The sequence below is a fragment of the Dromiciops gliroides genome, chromosome 5 (genome assembly GCF_019393635.1).
Source record: "Dromiciops gliroides isolate mDroGli1 chromosome 5, mDroGli1.pri, whole genome shotgun sequence".
NCBI classification, from domain to species: Eukaryota; Metazoa; Chordata; class Mammalia; order Microbiotheria; family Microbiotheriidae; genus Dromiciops; species Dromiciops gliroides.
In genome coordinates this window covers 71,738,992-71,756,028 of record NC_057865.1, presented here as the reverse complement: position 1 = coordinate 71,756,028, position 17,037 = coordinate 71,738,992, and the positions used below count along the sequence as shown (strand labels likewise).

Sequence of the window (17,037 nt, the reverse complement as noted above, 5' to 3'; positions counted from 1 at the left end):
TCTTTTTTGCTACCTAGGCACAACAAGGTATATGATTATGCTGAGTTTTATCAGTTTATTCTAGGAAAATGACCAATATTTTCCTGAAAAGAATATGATGACATGCTATCATCCGAAGAAAACTTATAAAAAAGGGAAAACGGCACCTTTGAAATGGTTGCCAATACAAACGATTCATTGTAAATAAATTTGATAGAGTTTTGAGCTTTGTAGAATTATGGAGGTTCTGACTCATTTTATATAACATAAAATCTCAAAGTTAGAGATTTTTCAGATGTGAATACATGATATTTTTATGATAGTAATAATTTTTGCAGCTCAGTTTGAGGCAATAAAAGTTCTTTGACAAATGAATAGGTAAAAGAGCAAAGCGCTGCTGTTGTAGCTAGAAACCATCAGATTGAACCATTAGTGCCTATGAGTTGTTTTGAGCAAATATTTCTATTGTCATGCACCTCTTTTGAAACGAAGGACATAGAAATTACATGTATTTTGTTAAAATTCGTTTTAGCCTTAAACTGAACTATTATCTGTTCACTGAACCTAATATGCCTTTTCTGCCACCATACATTTGCACAATTCTTTTCACTGTGCCTAGATAACTCACTCACCCAATTGTTCTCTATATCAATAAAATCACACATTCAGGCTCTAACACGATTGTTCTTGGGCTTGAATGTAGAGAGATGCAAATCACTGGACGAAATGATAAAATGATTGAATTCCCAGTCTGTGTCAATTCAACAAATATTGTACCTACTACATGCTGGGCACTGGGCATAAAAAGAAACAGTTCTTGGCCTCAAGCAACTTATATTTAAGTAAACATGTACATAGTAAGTGTAGTATGGTAGATTAAAGGACTGATCTCTGAGCCAGGAAGACCTGAGTTCAAATTCTATCTGACACATATTTGTTTATGTGACCGTGAATAAAGTACTCTCCTGATAGTATTCCCCAAGCAACTTTCTACAACTAGAAGAGGTACAGACCAATTACTGATCTGCATTGGTGGATGGGGTTTCTAACCTAGGAATTCAGTAACTGTTGGAATTACAAGTCTACACACACACACACACAATCAGTGAGCGCAAAGAAGACATCAAAGTACCCCAGAAATATTTGAGGAGGAAAAGAATACTTTCAGAAGAGGTTGTATCTGAGCTATACCTGGAACAAAGTCAGACATCTAAATGTCTTCACGAAGAAATGGGCTTTACCTGTTTAGGACAGTAATTTTTCTGCAATTCATAGTCCTGGAAAGTCATCTAGAAAAAACAAGTGTCAACGACTTCCCCAGGATAACATAGTAAATGCGTATCAGAGGTGTATCTTGAACTCAAGTTTTCCTGACTCAGAGGTGTCTGCTCTTTATCCACTATGCCACATTGCAAAGGTGTGTGTCTAAATGTACATACATATTCATATGTATGAATGCATCTACATAGGACTAACAGTGAGTAGCTCTGATTGTAGTATATAGTTTATTCCTTATTAAAATTATTATTAACATTAAGAAATTACAATTCTGAAATTAAAACAGAAGAGGGAGAACAGAAAAATGGACCTCAGTCATATATCAAGAGATATTTATGTATTAAATGTCTTCTAAATTCTAGGTAATGGGCTAAATTTCAGTAGTACAGAAACAAAACTGATTGATTCAGTATTGGCTCTCAAGAAGCTTGCATTTTAATGGGGTAGGCATATATATGGCATCCCAAAAGGCTTAGTGCAGTTTTAAGTAGTGAAACTTAGATACTGCACTAAAGCACGCTGCCTGCCCCATTGAGATGCAAGTTTCTTGAGGGTTAACACTGATTCTCTTTTTTGGGGGGAGCGTACCTATTAAAGCATAAAACTGCTCTAAGACTTTTGGAGCTCCCATTTTAGTTACATATAAAACATAAAGAAAGGGAATGTATCTATGATTTCATTGGTAGAGGCAACTCTTGGGTGAGGAACTACCCCAGCAGTAACGCTGGTCAGCACCTTCTATCCAACCCGTTGCCAGAGAGTCACCTAGAGCACTGAGAAGATAATTTGTAAAGGGTTTCAACCAGTAGAATGGAACTTGAATCCAGGTTATCCTGGCTTCAGATCCAGCTCCCTCCCCATTACACAGTGCTGCTATCATTCAGTCTTTTCAGTCTGGTCTGACTCTTCGTGACCCATGTAGACCCCATGTGAGGATTTTCTTGGCAGTGGTTACCCATTTCCTTCTACAGCTCATTTTACAGATGAGGAAACTAAGGAAAACAGGGTGAAGTGACTTGCCCAGGGTCACATAGCTAATACATATATGAAGCAGGATTTGAACTCAGGTCATCCTGATTCCATCCTTGGCACTCTATCCATTGTCTCAACTAGCTGCTCTATTACACAGTACTGCCTTTCTCTATAAAATATCAAAAATTAAATACAAGTTAACCACAAAGACAAAGGGACTAGTAGGTATGGACACTGGGAAAGCCTTCCCTTAGAATGTGGCCCTTGAGCTGAATCCTGAAGGAAATTTCAAGATGGTGGCATGCATTCCAGGCATGTTGGACTGCCAGTGCAAACATGTAGAGTCATATGTGTGAGGAGAAAGTAAGCCCGTTATGACTAAACAGTGGAGGGTAGTAATAGTAATGTGTAAGTTGACCAGAAAGGTAGGAAGGGCCTGCCCATAAACAGCTTTCTATCAGAAAGAAGATATTTAAAACTCAGCTCAAGTGCCACCTCATATAGGAGGTATTACTCAATTTCCACAGTTTCTAGTGCCTTCTCATCTAAAGTTACCTTCTATCTCTTCTATATTATATACATATTTATAGAGAGAATCTCCCCCATTAGAATGTAAACCCCTTGAGAGTAGGAATTTAAAAAATTTTTTTCTTCATATCCCTCATGCTTATTTTAAGATCTAATAAATGTTTGCTTGTTGATTGATCCTAGTGGTAATAGGGAAGTGATGCCTCAAAATAAATTCTGAGTGGCAGAACCCACAAAAGGGATGGGGGGAGGAAACAGTTTTCTAGTCCAAGATAACTTAGAAAGTTGACAGCAAAGGTCTGTGGCACCAGTGTGAGAGTGGAACACAGTCCAGCTTAGTCTATGCTAGCACAGGCCAAGTCCCAACAAACCAGCAGTAGACCTTGGATGTGAATGAATCACTGGTAGCAGAGACAGATGGTAAGGGGGTTGGATAACTGAAGAGAAGGAGATTACAAGGGTCCCTTTTCTGGCACTGGGTACAGGTCTCTGTTGCATTGCCCATACTTGGATCTGGGATACAGTCCTGGTTCTCAGTCCCAGGATAAAAAGGAGCACTAGTATACCAGAGCTTGTGGCCACAAAGGAGTGGGAACCCTGGTCAAGAGTGCTGGTGGTTGCTCATAGATCAGAGCGCAAGCCAGGAGAGTAAGAAACACACCTCTCCTTAGATCATACCACCTTGGAAGAACTGAAAGCTTAAAGAACCCCAAAATTAGCTTTGAAAATGGCTGCACAACAAACCTGTAGCTTGGGAAAGTTCCTCTTCTGTCCTGGGAACAGAGCCCAACTTTACTATAAAGTTAAAATTCAGGAAATAGTCTGGAAAAATGAGCAAACAACAAAAATAAGATCCTGACCCTAGAAACTTATTATGGTGACAGGGAAGGCCAAAGCATAAGCTCAGAAAAAGACAACAAAATCAAAACTGCTACATCCAGAGACTCAAAGAAAAATACGAATTAGTCTCTCACTGAAAGAGAATTCCCTGAAGACCTTGAAAAAAAATTTTTTTAAGCAAATAAGAGAAGTAGAAGAAAAAGTGGGAAAAGAAATTACAGTTATACCCCCAAAAATCATGTAAAAAGAGTCAACAGTCTGGTAAAGGAGGCACAAAAAAAGAATGCTATAGAAAATATCTTAAAAGCAGAATAGACCAATTGGTAATAGAAGCACAAAAATCCAATGAAGAGAAAAAGAATTTGCAAAGCAGAATTGGCCAAATGTAAAATAAGGTACAATAGCTCAATGAAGAAAATAACGCCTTAAAAATTTGAATTGGGGAAGTGGATACTAATGACTCCACAAGACATCAAGTTGCAATAAAACAAAATTGAATGAAAAAAAATAGAAGAAAATGTGAAATATCTCTTGGAAAAACAATTGACCTGGAAAATAGATTGAGGAGAGATAATTTAAGGATTATTGGACTAACTTAAAGCTATGATCAAAAAAAGTACCAAGAAATCATTTTTCAAGAAATTATCAAGGAAAACTGCCCTGATATTAATTGAAAGAATCTAATGATCACTTCCTGAAAATATTCCTGAAATGAAAACCTTCAGGAATATGATAGCCAAATTTCATGATTAACATGGAAATATGTTTTGTGTGACTGCACACATATAACCTATATCCAATTGCTTGCCTTTTCAATGAGAGGTATGGGGAAGAAAGGAAGGAGAGAAGTTGGAACTCAGAATTTTAAAAAAAACAAATGTTAAAATTTGGTTTTTACATGCAATGTGGGAAATTTAAATAAAAAATAATAGAAAGATGAATTTTAACTGAGTGATGAATTAAAAACCATAATGTAGAGGCTTAAGAAAAGAATGAAAGCAAAGGAAATGTTTGGTTTTCTCAAATAGTTTGGCTGAGAAAGGGGAGTTTGATAATGAATGGTCATGAGTAGAGATGGTAGGATCGAGTAAAGGTTTGCTATGATGGTACAGACTTAGATATGTTTCTAAGTCACAGGTTATGAAATAGTTGATGGAGAGAGATTGAAATGAGAGAAATCAAAGGGAATAAAGACAGAGATGCAATAGACAGATAAGGCATGTAATTTACTGGGAGATAAAATGAGATGGAGGGAATGGAATCATAGGTACATATGAAGAGGATGGCCTTGGTAAAGAGTAAGCCTACCTCTTCAGGGCAGGTAGATGGTCCAGTGGATAGAATAATGGGCCTGGAATCAGGAAGACTCATCTTTATGAGTGCAAATTCAGCCTCAGACCCTTACTAGCTGTATGACCCTGGGAAAGACACTTAACTCCATTTGTCTGTTTCCTTACCTGTAAAATAAGCTGGAGAAGGAAATGGCAAACCTCTTCAGTATTTTTGCCAAGAAAACCCCAAATGGGGTCATAAAGAGTCAGACACAACTGAAAAAATGACTAAGCAACAATTCCTTTATTAGAAACAGGAGTAAACTTGGAAATAGTGAGGGTTGAAATCAAATTGTGATGATTGTAATGAAGAGGAGAGGAGAAAATAGCATCAGTTTTCTGTATAAAGTTAAGGTCAGGTCCTAAGCTGAGAAGGCATGTGTGTTTCTAAAAGTAGAGTTTTCTATTCTCCTTTTTCTATTTTAATGTTAAGATTTGTTATTCTTTTGCTCCTATTAGCACTTTTGAAGATTTAATTCTTCACTAATGTATGAATTCATGCAAGGATTAAAAATAATCAGCATACTTCAGCATTGATATGTAGACTATATTTAAAACCAGGTTTATATTAATATGGATTGAATTACATGCCACCTTCAAAACTATTCTTTATTAAAGTGTTTTATTTTCTATTTTTTAACCACCTTGATTCGGCCTCCTTTTTGAATGCCTTCTCCCCAACCCTGCTGGTCTTGCTCTTCCCTTTGGCAGTGATTAATGGTGAGTGTAACCTTTTAAGTCCTAGAAACCTTAAGGAACATGCCTTCAAAGGAAGGTGCTCACCATATTGCTTGTACTTACAGGCTTTTTATTAAATAACTACTCTCAAAACAGGAACTTCCTTTTTTTCCCAACATTATCTGTTGACAGTGATTACAGATCAGTATTATTGGAGGGTCTATAATGCAAACATTCTGGATTTTTTTTTTTTTTTGCTTTGAATGAGAGAAAGCAAAAGAACCAAGGAAAAACACTTCTAAAACATTTAGGGGGTTGCAGAGTTCATTGGGATGCACAAACTCAGCTTGCTCTTAAGCAGGTTTTATTTCAGAAAGCCCTCTGTAAAAGCTCAGACTGACCAATTTTGAGTCATGTGCCTTGCCATTGCCTTTATTAGTAAACTGTGGTTTTTCTTCATGTGTGAGTTTCCAACTCAAAGATGCCACAATTGGCTATCTCTTTTCATCAGATTTCAGAGAGCATTTGATGAGAATGCCTTAAAACTCCCAATTTAATAAGCACAAAGTATTATAGCAATGCAAATTATCTTTTGTACTTTAAACCTTACAAACATGGCGTTCTTTGTCAGTTTTTCAACTATGATGAATGTGTCCAATAAACTTGGCTGTGGAAATAAAAAAGACTGGTTGTTTATGAGGAGATTATTAAATAGATGATTGTGGATTATCTTTTGTAGTTCCTAAGTGAGGAAAAAAGACCCACACCATGACCATTTAACTTTCATTTCCATCTTCCAATAGCAGAACTGTTCAGAATGCATATAAATTAATTGAATATTTAATAAATATGACCTGATTTGTTTCTTTTTTTTTTTACTCATGATAAAAACTATGAATGCTATATAATCCAAAATGGTTCTCTTTGGAAGATTCTTTATTAAAAATGAAGGAAGAGAATCTGAATGAGACATATCCATACTGAATAACACTGCAGGAGGTATGAGCATCTCTATCTTCCCCCTAAGAGGTAGCTCATATTACAATGAGTGCATATATCTTTATGAAAGGAGAAAGAAAACTCATTTTGGTTGAATTGACAAGTTAGATTTTTTGTTATTAACAGGTTTGGCAAACATCGAAAAGATGACAAGATTGAGAAATCGGGTAAAATAAAAGTACAGGAAGCCCTTACTTCAGAAGAGGAGAGAATACGAATGAAGCAAGAACAGGAGAGGTAGATTAAAGCATTTGATTAAACCTCTTTAGAGGGAGGTTTCTTTGTTGTTTTTCTTCTTTAAACACACACACACACACACACACACACACACTCATACACTCGAAGGATTTGCTTTCAGATGAATTTCATATAGTCCTCCACTGCCTGATAATTCAAATACTGGTGCTTGTAGAATCAATATAATGTCAAGAAAGACAGGAATACTGAATTCACTTGATGAATCAAAGATAGTTTGGGGCTGGGGGCGGGTGTCTCTCTTCAACATCCTTTACAGAGAAGGTAGTAGTTGGCCATAGTGGTGTAAGCAAATTTGAAAAATGAAATAGATTGTCGTTCTAGAAAAATTTAAAAGCACAAAAACACTTTAAACTTTGCCTACGTATTGGTAAGCTAGTTTATTACATACCCTTTTAACAGGACTTAAGGTGTTTTTTAAAGGAACTTTTAGTAAATTTTATATTTTCAAATGTTTTACATTTAAATTTTTCACATTTTAAAATGTTAATTTATAAAGTATAACGTCACTCTTGTTTGCCTTCCCACCATTGCTGTCTTTTAAATCTCTAGTTCTTTAAAAAAAGTTTTTGCCAGCCCCTCATTTTTCAGCTCTCTTGATATTCTCCACTTAAATTTGATGTTTTTCCTATTAAAATTAGTGGCCAGGAATATTATCATTTATTTTTGGATAGCTTTAAAGATATAGTGCTAAAGAAATTAAATTATTTCTTTAAAGTATCTCTAAATAGAATACATTCAAAAATGCTCAGTGATTCCAAACTTTCCCATGGTAGTAATGGGGAACAGAAGCTCTGGGCATTCTTCCATGTGGGGTGGGAGTGTTTTCAACCTTCTTTTTAAAGAAGCAGGGAGGAAATTAAATAGCATAAATATTAAATACCACCTTTCTTCCAGAAGTTTCAGGCTGCTTTATTTTATTTTTTTATTCTTTGTAATACCTCTCAGAATAGGATAGAGCAACTGTAGCTCATTTTTAAAAGAAAAATTCATGTAGCTTGAATCAGAGCTAAGTAGCATATAACAAAAGCCAAGATTACACCTAAGACCAGTGTACCACAAGATTCATATTTGGAAAAATAATTTGAAATTCATTACGCTGGAGTGAGAGCCAGCTAGTGGTAGATCACATAGACACTTAAATTCAGTAAGCATTTATTAGATACCTGCTCTTTGTCAGGCAATGGGCTAGGTGCTGAGGACACACCAACCCTTCCCCCACACCCCCACCCCAAAAAAAAGGAAAAGAAGAGAAAAGAAAGAAATAGTTCCTGCCTTAGCCACTATGTACCAGGCAGGCATTGTGCTAAATGCTGGGGATACAAAAAAGAGGCAAAAGTTATTCCTTGCCCATAAGGAGCTTACAATCTAACATGTATCCATATTAGTAAATACAAAACAAATAAGTTAGGGTGAGGTGGTAAAAAGAGCAATGATAACTGGCCATCAGCAAGGGCTTCATGTAGGAGATGATTCCTTAGCTGATCATTAAATTAAAGGGCTAGTGATTCCAAGAGAAAAAGGACAGAGAGCATTCTAGGCACGTAAAGGAAGGATGGAATTTTTTGTATCACAACATTCATTTAGTCCATAAACATGGATAAAGATCTTACTGTGTTCCAAACACTTTGCTAAGTACCAAGGATACAAAGAAATGCAAAAACAGAGTCCCTGATTTCAGAGCTGACATTATAATGGGAGACAACATGAAAATAACTGTGTACCATCCATATATGTGTATGTGCATGTATACCCACACCCATATATACAAGTGGAAGGTAATCGTGAGGGGAGCGAGGAACCACTCAGTGCCACCTGGTTACAGGAAGACAGGAAATAATCCAAAATGCAGAGTTCATGAGACATAACGTAGTTAAGGTTGTTTATAATAGAGATAGGAACCAGATTGTGAAGGTATTTCAATGCCAATGAGAGAAGCATTTGTATTTTATCGTGGATGGAATCGGAGGAGGGAGCCATTGAAACATCTTAAGCAGAGTAGTGACATGGACATATGTGTTTTGGGAATGTCACTGTTGTAGTTATATGGAGGATAGATTCAAGGAGGGAGAGACAAGAAGCATAATTAACAGCCTATTGCAATTATACAGGAGAGTGAATATATTGTTACAGGTGTACAGTATTTGCATCCATTACTTCCTTATCTCAATTTTCAGAGGGATTTGAAGAGAAGTTTGCCTTGTTCAACAACTTGATAACCTTGGCATTATATTAAAGTTACAAAAGATGACCAGTCCCATTTTATAGATGGAGTAAATAAATAGGCAACATTTAAATATCTTACAACATGAGTTCTATACACAGAGCTTGAATTTATTATCTGATTCTGTATTGATTTTACTGGTTCTTTCCAATTGTCTAGTCATGAGCTATTTTGTGTTTCTTTCATTTTACCAAGAGACTCCCCATATGTAGACCTAACTCCTCATATTTTTTGGTTAGTTCATATATAGAAGCATTTTATTGACTTAAATTAGAAGGTGCTACCCTGAATTGTCTTTTTCATAGAACAAGAAGGATGTATGCATAAGCATGTATCTGTCTTGATAAGTCCAAATTTGTAATTACAACCATATTATTCAGAGAGAATGCAATCCGATCACAATAGTGAAGCAGTTGAAATAAGTGGTATCCACTTCCCAGTCTTGATGGCTATATGCAAAAGAAGGATTCTTTTCTAAACTTTCTTTTCCCTTTTGATATGTTACCTTATATCTTTTCATAAGGGCTATGCTTCAGTATAGTTTAAATATTTTGATAAAAAATTTTAAAACAATTTTAGAGAACACAGTAGAATATTCCCAGCCAATGATGGTTTCTTCATCATGGTTCTAGCGGTAATATTTATTGGTTAGCAACATGGTTTATTTTATCTTTCGTTCGAAATCTCTAACTTGGCACCTCTAATGATGCAACACTTCTGGGAACTCGATTGGTCATAATGAATCTATGTATAAAAGGCTTAGAATCAAAATCCTTGGGGGTCAGAGAATAAATGAGTGGTCCATTAAAAAATCAATTATGCCCATAATTTAAGAATTATTATACTTTGTCTTTGTATTAAAACAATAACATTTTTACAAGAATATTTTCTCTAAACTCTGATAGATTTTGTAAGTTAGACCATCCAAATAATGTGTTGGGCTTTATCACTTATTGAACCAGTTAATAATATTAGTATTTATTATTTTTTAATTTCTTTACTATGTTGAACCTCAGTTTAAATGTACTCATCTTTCTGCTATAATGTTGACTTGAATGAATATTTCTGTATTTAAGGTTGGAAGCTATACTCTTTCTTAATGAATGACCAAGGAAAACTACGTTGTTTGATAGAAGAATTAAAAATATATAGACTACCCTTTCTTAGGCCACAAGCTGTTCTTGCTTAATACTGATTGCCAGTGAACTGTCTGCTATTTCTTGGTTCATCATTATAGTTTCTATGAATTTGGAGATTCTTTTTGTGAGGTTTAAATTTTTTTATTTTCTCCTATTTTATGCATTGCTATGGCTCCTGAAACTTTCATCCTCTGATGGCCAGCCTAGTGGATTTGTGCCTCTTCATGATTAGTAGAACTGGTCTTCAGAAAGCACTCTCTTCCTAGAGCCAAGCTTAGGAGCTTTCTGGAATGGGAGAACTGGCCAAAGCTTTTGCTCCACTGGTATAACATCCAAGAACATTTAATGTCATGACATAATGAGGCACCAGAGTAGAACTTTGGTGGAGGATTCCAGCATACTAGAGGCAAAGTTTAGGGAGGATATGAATAAGAACTATACAGGATAGGTTGTAATGTTCATGAATGTGGGGAACTCTACAGTTAATGAGATTTCAGATCATTTGAGTATTCAAGTTTAATATTTTAAAAAACAGACTTAATTCATATATAGATCTCTCTGTATTTCTCTTTCCTCCTTCTTTCTCTCCTTTCTGCGTATGTATGTATGTATGTATGTATGTAGGTAGGTAGGTATGTAGGTAGGTAGGCATGTAATTTTCATAGAGGGGGACAAGAAAGAGAAAGAGAAAAGAAAAGAAACAAATAGTGCCCCCAGCAACACAAGAGCCCATTTACCCTGGTCTCTTCAAATCCCTTTTTCAACTGCACACTGTTAGAGTTTTGCTTTTGTTGTTTCGTGTAGTCATGACGCGTTTCTAATTATGCTGTGTTCACTTTTATATTTCTCTTATTTGTCATTTTAATGGTGCAATCATATTCCATCATGTTTAGAGGCCACATCATATTTGGCCAATCCCCAGTTGCTGAAGACAGGTTGTTTTGAGTTTCATTATTTTGTTTTTGCTATTACGAATAAATCAACAGTGTCTATTTTTTTGGTCCTCGTAGGTCTTTATTCTTTTTAATAACCTCCTTGGAGTATAGTTCCCATAAAGGTCTCACTGGGTCAGAAGGAATGATCATTTTTATAACTTTCTTATGTATTCAGATTGTGTATGCTTCAAAAAAAAAATCACCAAGATCAATTGCCACCAATGGTGTAATAGAGTGCCTGCCACTATGATAGCTTGGCATAGAAGAACAATGGTTAGGCTTAGAATCTGGAGGAACTAAGCTCAACTCACCAGCTGTGTGATGCTAGACAAGTCACTGAACCTCTCCTAGCTTTGGTTTACTCATCTGTAAAAGGGGATAAAAACGTGTGCCTCATGGGATGATCGTGAGCACCAGAGATAATTAATGTATATAAAGTGCTTTGCAACCCCTAAAGCATTATGTAAATGCCACTGATGACTCTCATTAATAAGCTCACAATCCAACACAGATTTGTCTTGATCATACTACTCAAGTCTGGATTGCCTTGTAGACCTCGAAAAGCTGAGAAGACTTCTAGTGTATTTGAAAACATTGTCTCTTTTACAGTGGGAATTCCAAAGTTCACCTGCTTCTCACCTATAATGTCTAGATCTTCTTCCCACAGTATTGGCATTATTTTGGTACATCTATATTTCTCACCTCCCTATTTCAACTGGATTTTTGTATTTTAGATGCAATCAAGTCCCAGGATAATTTACAGGGAGCTGTAAAGACCCTTCTAGGTCTTAATTGTTTCTAAGATTTGATAAAGAACAAATGCTATAGTTTAGAAACACATTTCAGGGGATATTTATCTGATCAGTAGATTTCACTTCTTGTCAGCTTTTCCTACTGCTTCTATGATATAGAATTCCCATTCAAAGATTCGAATGTATTATCAACATGAGAATTTCAGTTTAAATCTTGAATCAGGAAGGATTTGCTTATTTTTTTCCTGGGAATTTTACATAGGCATTTAAGTGATAGATAGTTCACACTCTGTGATAGCAGCCTTGGTTTGCTTAGGAGGGAAAGCCAATGGGATTATTAGTTGAGCACCATCATTTCTGTTGTCTGATATTTGTATATGTATTCCATGGGGACAGGATGTATGGAGTAGTCAGTCGACTGATGAAAAGTTGTTCGTAAATAAGATCATTCCTTCTAGTTGACTTATGCTAAACCTCTCTCCACTTCAAATACCAGCAATGCTTGGTGATTTTCTGAAATACTGTTTTCTAAATACAGGAATTAGAGGTTGATAGACTAGGAAATTACAGATACAAGAGAATTAAAGAGTTTCATTGTCAACGCTAAACTGCTGGATGATAATGCAACTTAAAAAAAAATTCCAAAAGATTTATTAATGGAGCCTAGATACTATTTAACATATCTGACATTCCACAATCTGAAAAAATTAATTGTTTTTGTCCTATTGGCTTAATACATTTGCGTCATCTTACTCCATATAACCTTTCCCAATATAGAACATCCTTGGGGCATTTTTCCTAATACATTAATATTCAGCAAATACACATTTAAAAATTACCACAATCCATTTCCATTGTCTTAAAGCTTGCCTAGCAAGTGTCTTTACTATTGTGTGATGTTGTTTCACAACTTCGGATGGGAGGGCATCTGGTATGTAACTTGGGAATTAAAATACTCTCTTGGTTGTGGCTGTTGATTTTCATCTCTGAGGAGTTAGATCTCTCTGTTAGTTGAGTTTCACATTTCATACCCTTCCTAAGGGTTTGAGGATTCCTACCTCATAGTCACAATAAACTTCTTTTCATCTTTTTCTAGTGGCTGTAGAGCTAAGAGCCATTTGTTGTAAAAGCAAAAATCCTAATGAATAGAAATGTTACAAGAACAGAAGTCTTGTGTTTTCTCTTCATCATGCATCATCCATTTTAATTAGAGGAAAGGGTGGTGAACACTGTGACAAGAGTCTGGAATTAAAATCATTAATTGATGTCAAGCTGAAGAGAGACTGTTAGCATGAATTTAGTGACAGCAGGAAAGAAATTAACCTTATTGCTTTATTTAGTATATTACATTATTTTGTGTATTATTTTCCATGCAGGTTCAAGGCAATTTCATTATCATAATGGAAGGGACAAATACTTGGTAAAAAAAAAAAAAGGAAATGTGTGAATGTTTATTTCCTGGCAATTAAGCTCAAATGTTAAATTCTTTAATAACTAAAAAAACTATATAAAATGTTCCAAATTTTGTCACTTCCAAATTCAACATACTTGAAAGTTAAGGAAGTGGTACATAATGCAGATGATAGAGGTTAGTTGGGATAACTATTTGGAAAGACTATAAACCTGTAAGTTACTTTTCTAGAAAGGAGTATCCTTCAACTAAATGTAATGTAGGAGATTTGACCTAAGAAAAATGGAAGGGGGTGTGTGTGTGTGTGTAATTCTTAGAAGCTTCCTTACTGTTAAGATAGATGAGAAACTCCAGCATTCTGGAAAATACTTTGTGACCTGAGAATAAGAGGTGGGTGTCACAATAAAAGAATAGAGAGGGGGTCCATCTTGCAATGCTGACCATCTGGAGCCATTAAAATATCAGCTGGAGAATGGGTTGGACAGTAGGATATTCTCTTAATATCTTTAAAGAGTTCCCATTGAGACCACTGTATTTTACTAGAAAATCCCACAATTTTTCTCCCCTGGGCGCCCAAATATTTGCTTCCCTATGAAGACTAAAATGTATGTTATGCAAAACCAAACTTTGGTTATATATCATTCCTGTCTACCATTTATAATAGATATAACAGAAAATTTAAAAACACTATCTTTTCTGTAATTTCATTTCTTTTACCTAAGAATTGCCCTAAAATTAAATAGCTCACAAAAACCTTCCTTGTTTTTTGCAACCCCATAAACTGCTACTGCTGTTTGAGCAAAAAACTTCATTAACACGAATTTCTAAAATGAACTTTAAAGGGGGACATTAGCTAGCTTAGTAACCACATTCTTTAGACTTTTGCAATAAGAATGCTACCTTTGTGACTTCATTTATGCTGTACTCTTAAGGTTCTGATGTTTTCATTATAAGTGTAGGCCACAAGGGGAGAAAGTGCTGACAGCTTTCATAACTTTTGGCATAAAACACATTGGTGGCTATGAGATAAGCAGTTAAAAATGTAATTTCTTATATTAGTGGTGCTTAGAGGGGAAACCAATGGTTTTTAAGAGGCACAATAGATGTGGCTGTTATCTTTATTGGGTCTTATGTGTAGTCGCTTATAGTAATAATGGCCAGATGTTGATAAAAGGAGATTAAAGATACAAACTTTATGAATATTACCTTATAATCTACTCCTGTCACTGAACAATTTCCTCAAGGAATTCATTCAAGTTATAGAATATATATTTATCCCCGTGTGTGTTGTCTTTCTGTAATTAGGGACTGAGGTGTCTCTAAATGTGGGATCCCATCAGTAATAAAATGAAAATGAAATATAGAAGACATTGGGGAGGACTATTTAGGCCCAAGCTTCCTTCGGGGATAATCTTTTCATAGTGGTTTACATAGGTACACACAAATAATTTTCTTTTCAATATAACTGATGTTACAGATACCATCTCTTATGGTGCAGGCTTGTGTGCACTCATTTTTCAACCAACTGTGGGTTTTCTCTTATAGTAGCAAGCACTGATTGTAGCCTAATAAATCAGCAAACATATACACTCCTTCACTCTCTCAAAATCAGAATTTACATTCAGACTCCTACCAAAGTATCCTTCCAAAGGACTGAGATATTGTCAGAGTCTCGGTACAAGATGCTCCATCACTCCAGCTATTATGGCTGGTTAGGTATTTCTTTGCTAATGATCAGCAGTGCTATAGTTAAGTGGGTTTCACATAAGTGGGCATAATTATAGGCTTCAAATTACACCCTATTGAGTTGAAGAGGTTGAACTCATGTCTATTTGCTATTCTTTCTGATGAATACAGCCTAAAGAAAGCATAATACAAAATATTAAGGCTCTCTCTACTTTTGTCACCTTTCTTTATGGATTTCAAAGTACTTAATGTGAATCATTCTGTTTTACCTCACATGTGGCAAAATTTCTACTTAGCAATAGAATAGAGATTTGAAATCCTAAAGAAAACTTAACCTAAGTTGATAGACTAAACTGAGGTCCTCCTCTCATCCATGACAAAATTTATGAAATTTAATTTCCTTTATGATATAAGCCTTCTGGCTTTTCTTCTGATTAAGGTATCCCCATTTCTAACTAGAAAAATCAAAGGAGGAAGGAGAAGGTATTACTGGTTAGTCCAAGACCAACCAATAAATCTTGACAAAAATCTGGAATGATGGTAAAGAACCAGTGCCTTCTAGAAATCGGAAAAAGTACTAAAACACTAAGACCCTTTCCAACACTGAAAGCAAAAAGGAATTGTCTTTTTATGACAGAAAATTTATTTCCTCATAGGACATATTTTGGTTCTTGTTTCTGTAATTCTGCACTGTATGTATTGGTGATTTATCTTTAATTAACATATCATTTTTCATTGTTTGAAAAATAGGGTAAACTAAATTAAAATGAACTGTAAAGGAGGAATGTTTTTCAAAAAATTTATAAATTTCATTTCTCTATATATATTTTAAGTGGTAGGCATATCAGAGTGTGTGGAAGTCATCCATGTTGCAACTTGAGAAGTCTTTGAAACTTATTGTCTTAGAAAGCTGTCTAAAGCACATCAGTGTTAATGGACTTGCCCAGGGTCATAAATTAGCATAGCATAGAAGACAAGGTGCTGAATTTGGAGTCTGGAAGACCTAGGTTCAAATCCTATCTCAGATTCTTAATAGCTGTGTGATTCTGGTCAAATCATTTAACCTATCTGCCTCTCTGATTTCCTCATATGTAAAATAATGAGACTGGATTCATTGGCCTTCAAGGTCACTAAGCTATAAACCCGTGATCTCTTTCATTTTCAGAGGCAGACCTTGAACCAAGACTTTGTGGTCTCTATTGCCAGACCTCTATCCTTTCCTCAGTGTTGACTCTCATCATTTTGCTATGTATATAACCATGTGCATATCTATAGCAAATGACCAATTTTTTCGTTATGATTGACTACATTCTTGTAATTAAGGTGAATTAGGGACGACAAATTATTCAATAACATTTCAACATGAAATAACTTTGCATCAAACTGCATGTTAAATACTACACTAGACTATCTTTTTTTGTTTTTTTTGTTTTTATTTTTGCAGGGCAATGGGGTTAAGTGGACTTGCCCAGGGTCACCCAGCTAGTAAGTGTCAAGTGTCTGAGGCCATATTTGAACTCAGGTCCTCCTAAATCCAGGGGCCAGTGCTTTATCCACTGTGCCACCTAGCTGCCCCTAGACTACTTTAAAAAAAAAAAATCTACATAAACTAGCCTAAAATATTTCTCTTTTTGTAATACAAGGTAGGTTTTTTGGAAAATAGACACATACCTTCTCTGACCTTAACTATGGGATTGCCAGTTCCTTAAACATTGAATAGAAAGCAAATAGTTCATGCATAATTCATCAAGGGGCTTCTTTTGCTGTTAATAAAGAATTCATGATGTAGACTCATGTTTAAGCTATATATTATAATGGATATTCATAACTAATTTATCATGGTTAGTATATAGCAACCAATTGTGAATTCTATTCTAGTATCCATTTGTAACACTAGTTTTAATCATTCTTAGCTAATTAAGTTCATAGATGAATGCCAAGCAGACGCTCTGCCACCCACAAAAAAGTCTGTCCCTGATGATTTTCTAGTTCACTTAATGAATAGCATTTATACCCCTAAAGTGTGAACT

General features: G+C 35.4%; 1 protein-coding gene across 12 annotated transcripts in view; it reads left to right on the top strand.

Moving 5' to 3' along the window:
* Positions 1-17,037, top strand: part of PARD3 (par-3 family cell polarity regulator) — a 741,470-nt gene that overhangs the window by 542,017 nt on the left and 182,416 nt on the right. For 8 of the 12 annotated variants that reach the window (XM_043965636.1, XM_043965630.1, XM_043965627.1 and 5 more), the window contains one exon: positions 6,732-6,842. The exons of the other annotated variants lie outside the window; for them this stretch is intronic. In XM_043965636.1, coding sequence (XP_043821571.1) covers positions 6,732-6,842 — 111 coding nt within the window. The remainder of the gene's footprint in view (positions 1-6,731; positions 6,843-17,037) is intronic. 12 annotated transcript variants of the gene reach the window in all.